The 11,586-nt window shown below is 43.7% G+C and overlaps 1 protein-coding gene across 1 annotated transcript; it reads left to right on the forward strand.

Annotated features, from left to right (window-relative positions):
* Positions 1-1,452: 1,452 nt before the first annotated feature.
* Positions 1,453-2,463, forward strand: LOC308289448 (kelch domain-containing protein 3-like; the record flags this gene model as incomplete). Its single annotated transcript, XM_080731137.1, has 1 exon — positions 1,453-2,463. The coding sequence occupies one exon, from the start codon at positions 1,453-1,455 to the stop codon at positions 2,461-2,463; it is 1,011 nt and encodes a 336-aa protein (XP_080587263.1).
* Positions 2,464-11,586: the final 9,123 nt, after the last annotated feature.

The following is an 11,586-nucleotide window of genomic DNA, read 5'->3' on the forward strand; positions in this document are numbered from 1 at the left end:
GCTGTCTCGGAGGACTGAGGTCCGTGGCTCATACACTCTGTGTGTGTAGCCTGTGTGTGTGTGTGTGTGTGTGTGTACACACACAATAGCTCTCCAAAATAGCCTTGCGGTGCGGTGTGGCGCTGCTACACGCTAACAACATCACGTTGTGCGCGGCACGGCAGGACGGACGAAGTATACATTGCGAGGCACCGCACAACGGACGAAGTATACATTCACTACTAACTGATACGGCCCGCCTCCTTTTCAGACCGTTTGAAGAAACACCACGTGACTTACTGTATCATAATGTTAAATTTCGGCCGGTGTCACGCTCCCTTTAAGTAAAAGTACTCATCTCATTCTCGCATGGACGTGAGTAGCCTAGGACGCGACGCGCAGTGGCCAATAATCTACAAGCTCACAATTGTGAGCTTGCAGATCGGTTTCAAACAGCCAAGGTATAAAATAGGGCTAAAGTAGTTAATGTATGTTTTATAATATTATAAGTATTTCTGTAGTAACTAAAGCTTTCAAATTAGTTTAATGGTGTATAGTACAGTATTTGCCTCAGAGATAGATGTAGTGTAGTAGACGTGAACGTATTGGAAATTGGAAATATCCAAGTACAAATACCTCAACATTGTACTTGAGTACAGTACTTGAGTAAATATACTTGTAGTTACTTTACACGGTGATGCGGACATGTCCGTGCGTGCAGCGAGCCGCGAGCACAAACAGTCACGCAATCAAACAGTCTGCAATGTTGGCTATCTCTGCTACTACTGAAGTAGGCTAAAGTACACACAATCAGAACATTAAACAATTATTTAACTAATCGTTCACTCTCAGTGCAGACTGCAGAGACAGGCAGAGGGGAGGGGGGTGACTGTCTGTCTGCCTGTCTCACTGACTGAAACGAGCCGAGGCATTATCAGCGCTGTGACGGAACGGAACGTCACGGAAGAGGCGTGGTCCCGAAGTCGAGGGAAGCAGAAGGAAGTACAGGGTGTAGAGGGAGACACTGATTAGAACTTCAAATGTGCCTATGTCTTTTGTGTATTTATTTATTTTAAATTTATTTGGACATCCTTAGGGGATCTTTGAGAGATATGCGTCATTATTTAGATAAAGAAAGATTCCTGCTCCCCCTCCTTTAAGTGATAAATGAAAATGATAGCATAAAATGACTTTTATATTTGGTATTATAACTGTTTGAATGACAATACTTGTGTGTACTTTCACCTTTAAGTATAATTAAAATATTTAATGTAATTGACTAACAACTAATATGTGTCCAGTCGAGTGTACAGCTCCGCCAGGCCGGGTGGGACTCCATAATTGGACTGATGTCATCAACATGACATCAGTAATTGGAGGCCACTGTACCAATATAAGGGCAGAACACACAATATAGCTGTATTCAACAACACTTGACGAGGCTTCTTTTATTCACTGCAGTCTGTCTGAGAAATGTTGAGGTGGACCGTATGTCTGAAAGGAGGACCAACAGGAACATTTGGTGCTGCTGTTCCTGTGGGACCAAAGGTTTACTTCTTTGGAAGGTACAGTATTGTGAATTACAGTGGTCAGATTGAAGTGCACATCTTCAACACAGTGTCCTTACGCTGGAGGAAGTTGTCCCCGGTGACAAATGGAAGAGTAGAGGTTCCCTCCAGGTACTGGGGCCACACAGCTGTACTGATGCAAGATATCATTTACATCTGGGGCGGCTACCCACAATGCAACATTCTTTATGCATTTGATGTCGACGCCCACAGCTGGTTGAAGCCCAAGGTGTCAGGTACTGTTCCAGAGGGGAGGAGGAGTCACTCAGCCTGTATCTTTCTGAAGCTCATGTATATCCATGGAGGTATGTGTAACCAGATGTCTTTATACTCTAATGACATCTACAAGTTGGACACCACCACAATGGTCTGGTCTTTAATTAACACCAGAGGTACTCCGCCACCTCGTTCATCACATCACTCTGCCTCCGTCATCGGGACAAAGATGTTTGTATTTGGGGGCTATGGAGGCCGGGAGGTCATCCACAAAAACATCAGTGTGTTTGACACAGAGACCAACTGCTGGCTGAGCATGACTCCTGCACCTCCTGCATGCTGTGCTCATTCAGCCTTTATCTACAATGGAGAGCTGTACATATTTGGTGGCGAGAACTCAATCCGGTACTTCAATGATCTGTGGAAATTCAATCCACAGACCTTCTCATGGAGGAATGTTGAGCCCAAGGGAAAAGGCCCCGAATGGATGTATGGGATGTGCTGTTGCATGGTGGGAGATTGTGTCATCCTATTTGGAGGAAACCCAACACCCCATGACCTGTACGTCTTAGACTTGAGTCCTGGTCTGAAGTCATTATGCAAGCTAGCAGTTATTCAGTATGGTGTGGAGCAGTCGGGACTCCCACACGACATCAGGTGGGAACTGGCAGCCATGACTAAGAACAGCAACAGGAGTTGACAAACTAACTAGTGTCTATATAGTGTGTGAGAGAGCTGGTGACTAAATAACCAAATGTTATTGTTTTATTTTTTTCCCGTTTTATGAAAAGTAGCCAAACCATTTTGGACTAAAAGGTTTCCAGAACATGGAGAGAGATCAACTCAAAGCAGCTTGTCTGCTCTCTGCTGTGTACAGATCTATTGGCCTGTGATTCCACACCACTATGACACATCACCATCATGTCAGCTATTCTGAGACACGGGGCAGATGGACCGATGGACGGATGAACAGACGGACGGATGGACAAAAGCGCTGTGTCATGGAGGGAGGGGGGACTGAGACATGTCCACAGTCACGCTGCACTGGACATTTTGTGTATGGCTTTTTGTGCATCTATACCACATATTTGTACTGCAGTAATTTGTCCACCATTATAGATATAGGCTTATAGATACTCCTTCTCAAATATTATGCATATGAAAGTTTTCTTTACTTAATTTTAAAAATACTTAAGTTATCAAAAGTGCTAATTGTACAGTGCATATATCAATACATTGTTGTATTGAAGTGTTGCAATGTTTCCCCTAAAAAAAAGAACCCCGGAGATAAGTGGTGACCCATAGACTAGCGAACAGCGCACTGCCAGGCAATGAGTTATACGTTAATACATTGTTCCAAAAGTAACAACAAAACAAAGTGGGTCTTCAATGTTTTCAGGCCAAGGACCCCCAAAATGATGGGGAGATGGAGCAGGGGACCCCTGCCTCGTAGGGTGGGAGTGGGACTACAAAATATATTGTATATTTATGTATGAAATTGTGTTTCATGTGTATAAAGTAAACATACCATGTTATTGTGCATTCAATGCTATTAAAATAGTAGATTCATATATTCATGCTTTTATTTTAAACATGTATGTACAAGTGGCCGTACCACTGCCATTTATAAACATACCTTATTAACTGAGAACCAATGTCTACTATACTATACTATCAATCTATCACTAACAATCTGTCATTTGCACAATAATCGTGTATACAAGCTATTCAAAAGCAACAGAATCATGTTTTTTTTTAATATTTAAAGACACATTTCTTTTTAATAGAATTAAAAAATATATACAATTATTTTTTTCTCCAACAATTTCGGGAACCCCCTGCAGTATCGCCAAGGACCCCCTAGGTGTCGCAGACCCCCTGTTGAAGACCCCTTACGGTAATGAAGGTATTCCATAAGTGTTGATCAAATAGAATACATTTTTGGTTACTGCATCGTCTATTTATCGGTTCAAATGTTTTCAAAAACATTCTTGAGAGCAGTCAACGTTTAGTTGAAAATATCCAGAAATAACACACTGTTGAATTCAGCGATTGACCAATTGGAATCAAGCATTGAACTAATCTGTGTAATACGGAGTAGCCAGGCTTACTCATCTGCGAAAAGAAAGGCCTGGTCAAGATATGAAGCAGAGAGAGTTCTAGGAGGTGGGGCTGAATTTTCCTGGTAGTTGTCTTTTTTTCACAGTGTGGTGTCCCTGGAAACGTATTCCCTGCTGAAAAAAATCTGTTCTACCTCTTCCTCTCCGTCGGTTGCACTCACAATAAACAATATACAAACAAAAACATTGATTCTGACAACTTTACATCTATTAAGAGCCAGTTAAGAGTAGAATATTTAATTTAATTGACTAACAACTAATATGTGTCCAGTCGAGTGTACAGCTCCGCCAGGCCGCGTGGGACTCCATAATTGGACTGATGTCATCAAAATGACATCAGTAATTGGAGGCCACTGTACCAATATAAGTGGCAGAACACACAATATAGCTGTATTCAACAACACTTGATGAGGCTTCTTTTATACACCGCAGTCTGTCTGAGAAATGTTGGGGTGGACCGTATGTCTGAAAGGAGGACCAACAGGAACGTTTGGTGCTGCAGTTCCTGTGGGACCAAAGGTTTACTTCTTTGGAATGTACAGTAATGAGTATTACAGTGGTCAGATTGAAGTGCACATCTTCAACACAGTGTCCTTACGCTGGAGGACGTTGTCCCCGGTGACAAATGGAAGAGGAGAGGTTCCCTCCAAGTGCCAGGAACACACAGCTGTACTGATACAGGATATAATTTACATCTGGGGGGGCTACCCACAATGCAACATTCTTTATGCATTTGATGTCGACACCCGCAGCTGGTTGAAGCCCAAGGTGTCAGGTACTGTTCCAGAGGGGAGGAGGGGTCACTCAGCCTGTGTCTTTCTGAAGCTCATGTATGTCCATGGAGGTATGTGTAACCAGATGTATTTATACTCTAATGACATCTACAAGTTGGACACCACTACAATGGTCTGGTCTTTAATTAACACCAGAGGTACTCCGCCACCTGGTTCATCAAATCACTCTGCCACCGTCATCGGGACAAAGATGTTTGTATTTGGGGGCCAGTTGGGCTCACACAAACACATCAGAGTGTTTGACACAGAGACCAACTGCTGGCTGAACACACCTTCTGCACAGCGTCTTGCAGAACGACGCTGGGCTCATTCAGCCTTTACCTACAATGGAGAGCTGTACATATTTGGCGGCAGGAACATATTTGGCGGCAGGAATATATTTGGCGGTTCATTCCGGTACTTAAATGATCTGTGGAAATTCAATCCACAGACCTTCTCATGGAGGAATGTTGAGCCCAAGGGAAAAGGCCCCGAATGGATGTATGGGATGTGCTGTTGCATGGTGGGAGATTGTGTCATCCTATTTGGAGGAAACCCAACACCCCATGACATGTACATCTTAGACTTGAGTCCTGGTCTGAAGTCATTATGCAAGCTGGCAGTTATTCAGTACGTTGTGGAGCAGTCCAACACAATCAAGTTCAACCTTCAGAACTTTAAACAAATCAGACCTTTTTTGGCAGTTAGTGCTGCTAAATCGTATCTCCAATGCATGATCCTATCACACATTGAGTACTGTTTCACAAACTGGTCTTGCGCAGGTATAACGACTCTCAAACCCATTGAACAGCTATATAAGAGTGCGCTTAAGGTATTCGATAGGAAACCCCACTCATATCACCATTGTAATATTCTTCAGAGGTACCGTTTTTTGAGTTTCGCTAATTTTAAGGTTTTTAAACAGGTCAGTATCATATATAAGACCCTAAATGGTCTATGCCCACCTCCCCTAAAGGAATTCATAAAAAGGAAGCCTGATAGAGGACTCAATACTAGAGCAATCACTAGAGGGGATTGCGAAGTACCGTACCGGGTAACCGCTTTTGGAAAAAACACCCTTTCAGTGCAGGGATGTTCAATCTGGAATGACCTACCTCTAACAATAAGAGACTGTTTGTCATTTCCATCCTTCAAGTTCAATCTAAAAAAATGGTTAGTTGACAATCAAACCTGTGACCATGTATAGTTCTAAGAGTACAGCTCATGCCATGTACGTATATTTTTAACTATCCTTTTTTAATGTAGGATACTGTTAGTAATATGTGTTGTTTTGTTGTTTTTTTCTTGGTTCAGGAAAAATAGTATTTGTATGTATGTTCTTAGGCGCCCTCTCCTAATGTAGGGTTACTGTTTGTTGGTATGTATTGTTTTGTCTTCATGTGGGGACTACGGATGAAATTTAGCATTCTTGCTAATTCCGGCTTATTTACATTGCATTCATGTAGTGTTCATTAATATGCATTGTCCCGTCTAAATAAACAAATAAAGTAAAGTAAAGTCGGGACTCCCACACGACATCAGGTGGGAACTGGCAGCCATGACTAAGAACAGCAACAGGAGTTGACAAACTAACTAGTGTCTGTAGTTTGTGAGAGAGCTGGTGACTAAATAACCAAATGTTATTGTTTCAAATCAGTGTGTCTGCTCTCTGCTGTGTACAGATCTAATGGCCTGTGATTCCACACCAGACACATCACCATCATTTTTTTATTCTAATTTTTATCCCACAATTTTGTAACCCATTTTTTCACCCAGTGCTAATTGCCTATGTAATCCTGGGCTCTGCTCTCCCTCTGCCGCCTGGGGAGACAACGGACTGACCTCATGCTTCCTTCTATGCATGAGGAGTCCAAGTTGCTTCTTTTCACCTGACAGTGGAGATTTCTCTGGTTTGGACGTAGCGCGTGGAAGGAACACGTTATTCCAACCAGTTCCTTTCCCCTCCATCAGGCGCCCCAGCTGGCCAGGGGGAGGCATTATTGAGACCAGGATTACGTGCATGTTTTTGTGAGGGTATCAACCCTAGGAGACACAGGGAGAACATGCAAACTCCACACAGAAAGGCCCTATCGCCAACCCCACCTAGGGTGTGGGCGCTGATGACGCGGAGGAGGAACACGCCGCCAGCGCCCACAGCGTCCCCCGGCGGGAATCGAACCCAGGACCTTCTAGCTGTGAGGCGAAGCGCTAACCACTGCGCCACCGTGCCCCACACATCACCATCATGTCAGCTATTCTGAGACACGGGGCAGATGGATGTATGGACAGATGAACAGATGGACGGATGGACAGAAGCCCCCCTCCATTGTGCATTCAATGCTATTAAAATAGTAGGTTAATATATTCATGCTTTTATTTTAAACATGTATGTACAAGTGGCCGTACCACTGACATTTATAAACATACCTTATTAACTGAGAACCAATGTCTACTATACTATACTATCAATCTATGACTAATAATCTGTCAATTGCACAATAATCATCTATACAAGCTATTGAAAAGCGACATAACCATGTTTTTTTTAATATTTAATGATTTATTTTAATAAAAAGAAAAAAATATATATTTTCTTTTTCTCCAAAAATGTCGGGGACCCCCTGCAATATCCCCAAGGACCCCGTAGGTGTCGCAGACCCCCTGTTGAAGACCCCTTACGGTAATGAAGGTATTCCATAAGTGTTGTGCTGGTTGTCAAGGAAGTGTTGATCAAATAGAATACATTTTCGGTTACTGCATCGTCTATTTATCGGTTCAAATGTTTGCAAAAACATTCTTGAGAGCAGCCAACGTTTAGTTGAAAATGACACTGTGTGTTTGTTTTCATGGCTGTCAAGTTGGATACGGCATAAAATGAACGCAGTGCAGCAGATGCTCTGAGCCGTTGATTAGACAGTGTTCTGTCATTGAGCAGAGCGGTCGTTATCCAGAAATAACACACTGTTGAATTCAGCGATTGACCAATCGGAAACAAGCATTCAATTAAGCTGTGTAATACGCGTGTTTCCTATTCAGTGAGTTAAGACCCGCCTCGCAGAAACGCGAGGACTTCCAGATCTAAGCTTGCATCGCGGCACTCACGCTGTGAGCTTGTATATCTGCTATTTTTGAGCGGTGGTCACACCGTCTCCATAGCGTGGCCGTGTGTGTATCCGTGTATGTATGTATGTGTGTGTGTGTGTCTGTCTGTCTGTATGTAGCCTGAGGTGTATGTAGCCTGAGTACCTCTGGATGACCAGAGAGGTGCTGTTGAGTCAGGTGCCCTGAGCATCAACTGCAATACCAGTGGCGGCCTGAGTGAGCAAGTATGGCTCACACTCTCTCTCCCTCTCACACACACACACACACACACACACACAAACCTGGGTGACAACACACACACACGCACACGCACACAGGCACCCCCCTCTCTCTCTCACACACACACACACACACACACGCACACGCACACGCACACGCACACACACACACACACACACGCACGCACCACCGCAACACCGCACCACACTTCAAACTTGGGTTTGATTTTTTCAATAGTTAAAGCACAAATAATTTGCGTAACAACGCGTTCCCAGTCTAAATGTGTTAAACCCCCTCGACCTTTGAAGAACATTCATGGGGGGCCCGCAGTGAATCCGTGTACCCAGGGCCCAGAATTTGGTGTGACACCCCTGTAAACAAGCTGGACTGATGTAACATTCAGAATGTGCAGATAAACCCGCGTGTTTCCTAAACCTACCAGGCTTGAGTTGAGACCCGCCTCGCGGAAACACCCCTCTCAATAATCTTAAGTATGAAAGTGCATTATGAACGTTAGTGCTGCTCGCTCAAGTGCAAAGCAATAATGTACCTACTACCTACCGATCCATTACAATAATACACGCAGCATAATACGCCCAAAGCCATATCCAAACTATAACAATGTAACTGATAATCAGTAAGAGTTTTTATTTTGAGCACAGTAGTGACAAATGAATAGCTTTCTCAGTACGTTTTTCTCTTTAGCAAAGTTACAAAGTTTTCCCTTTTTTAAGCACAGTGCAAAGTAAGTTTTTTTTAGCACAGTTTATTTTTGAGCACTGTAGTAACAAATTAATAGCTGTGCATTGTGCAAATGCCGGCTTTTCTCAGTACAAGTTTTAAGATTGTCTTCATGCCTTTATTAGGTCTGAATTTATCCACCCTCCATGTGTCCGGCAATGATTTCAGCCACTCCTGGAAGTTCTGGCGTTTCCACAAGGCGGGTCTTAACTCAAGCCTGGTGGCTTTAGGAAACACACGATAAACACAGTGGGTGAAAAGCAAGCAGGGGCATCATGTGAGCTTCCAGGGGATGGCAATTGCCACCACCTAGTTTTCACATTTAACCTAAACATTCAGGTCTTATGTATTTCTGCGAATATAATCTGATTTCAGATCACCACTTATAGACGCTTGTTTTCATGCTGCAACCGTACATTCATTAATCTCTTTAAAATGGTCATTACAGCTCGCAAGGCATCAAGTGGACACTTTTTGTTTTAGTGGCCACTTGATTTCTTTCTCTGGGGTCGTCCAGGGTGACCGGCGTGAAACCAAATGAAAAAGGACTCCCTTCTCTTGGCTCTGATAAAAAGAGGGATCGATAAAAACGATAAAACACACTCATCTCTCTGATCCCCCGAGAGCATTTCAGCCCTTCATCCGCTGGAGAGGAGAGGAGAGGGAGGGGAGGGGAGGGAGATTTATTATGTGTACCACATTACAGCATCAAGCTCACTATGATGTTTTTAGATGTACTCTACGTTGCAGCATCAAGCTCCAATGCTCCATTCCACTATTTGTTCAGAAAATGCTTCAGTTTGTTTTAACCACGTGAACACGTTGCGGGTCGCAAGCGTGTCGCGAACGTGTCGCGAGTCCCGATCTCGACGATCTATTATCTACTATCAATAAAGGCAGAAAAGACCCAAAAATATATACCGTAATTGCCGGACTATAAGCCGCAGCTTTTTTCCCATGTTTTGAACCCTGCGGCTTATACAACGGTGCGGCTTATATAAAGATTTTTTACAGCTAACGGCCAGTTAGTTAGTTTTACAATGGTCGTTGACAAGGATTTATATATACATTTTACAGCTAACGGCCACCAGGGGCGCTCTAGCGGGAAGCAGGAAGGACACCTGCGGCTTATAGTCCGGTGCGGCTTATATATGTAAACGTTTGTTTTTTGTTCTAAATTTAGCTGGTGCGGCTTATATTCCAGCAATTACGGGTATATAAAAAAAGGAAAATATAAATAACATAGTACTCACATGTTTTACTTAAGTAAAAGTATCAATAGCGCTATGTAGAAACACTGTTACAAGTAGAAGTCCTGTAATCAAAATGTACCTGAGTAAAAGTACATCAAAATGATACTTGTGCCAGAAGTAAAATTACTCAATGTGCTTTTGAACTTGTAAAATGGGACATTCTACACGTTGAAAATACAGTATATAAAAAATCTTTTGAAAATAGAAACAAGCTTATAATGCTTTGTGAGTGAGCTTGTACATTTGCTATTTTCAAATGGCCGAAATATTATCTACAGATCTACAAGCGCGCACGTTGTGAGTTTGCAGATCGGCTATTTTCAGTGAGCGACACCCTCATACGACAAAGTATAAATCAGGTTTCGGTGTCCGAGTGAACGGACTGAGACTCATCTTTAGAAATCAGATTTTAATCACATTTCAAACCACCAGGAATGTGGTTCAAATCCCATTAGCAAAAAATCTGTTTCCATTTGTTTTTTTTGCTAATCGGATTCCAATCTGGACAGGCCAAAAATGTGGTTTGGGCTGCAGTGTGAGCCAAGACAGACGGGACTTGGCCTCCTAGCAGCAGACACAACAACTTCACACAACCGGTAACAGAACAACAATATCTATCTATCTATCTATCTAGGTCGTCCTCAGACGAGCCCTCCATCGTTGTTTCCAGTCATCTCGGTTCTCCATACATCTGGCCAGCTCATTGGTGTTCTGTGTCCCTACGTCTTCCTTGAGTATGTCCACGTATGTTTTTGTGGGACGTCCTCGCGGCCGGTGCCCGTGTGTTGGCTCCCACAGTACCAATTTGCTGGCTGGAAGCTCCTGGTGTCTTTGGCAGTGTCCTGCTAGTCTCATTCTTCTGGTGGCAATTTTCTCGCTTGCCTTTGGTATTCCCTCATACAGGCTCTCGTTTGTAACATGTGCACTCCTGTTGATGTTGAGTACTGCACGCAACATTCTAGTGTAGCACCCGTCTAGAGACTTCTGCAGGGTTGGCTTCAGGGTCCAGCATTCACTGCCATAGAGGAGAACAGACTCCACCGTTGCAAAGAAGAAGCTAAGTTTGATTTGGCGGGGGAGGTTAGAGTTCCATACACTGTTCATGCCGTTCAGGGCCCTCCAAGCGAGTGCCTTCCTTACTTTAAGGTCTTTCTCAGTTGAGTCGACCCATGCGCCCAGGTACTTGAAGTCCTTGACTTCCTTCAACACAGCTCCTTCTGTTGTTGTCAGAGGTGAGTGATCAGGTAGGTTATAGGTGATAACCTCAGTTTTCTTAGCGTTTAGCCTGAGACCAACTTTGGCACACTCTATCTCCACCCTGTTCAGGAGTTCTTGTGCTTGTTCCATGCTGTCGGAGAGCAGGCTGATGTCGTCCGCATAGTCCAGGTCTGTCAGAACTACTGCGGGATGCCGTCTTGACCTCCTTGGTGTTAGCGTGAAGCCAAGCTCTTGTTCCCGTCCCCCTATGGCTTTCCTGAGCGCATAATCTAGAACTATGATGAAGAGGTAGGGGGCTAGGGTGTCTCCTTGCATTACCCCAGCTCGGATGTCAAACACCTCACTGCTGCCATCTGGGGTCACCACTTTGGCCCTTGTTTTTGCGTACATGGTCTCG

Source organism: Nannobrachium achirus (genome assembly GCF_963921795.1).
Source record: "Nannobrachium achirus genome assembly, chromosome: 1".
In the NCBI taxonomy this organism is placed as follows: Eukaryota; Metazoa; Chordata; class Actinopteri; order Myctophiformes; family Myctophidae; genus Nannobrachium; species Nannobrachium achirus.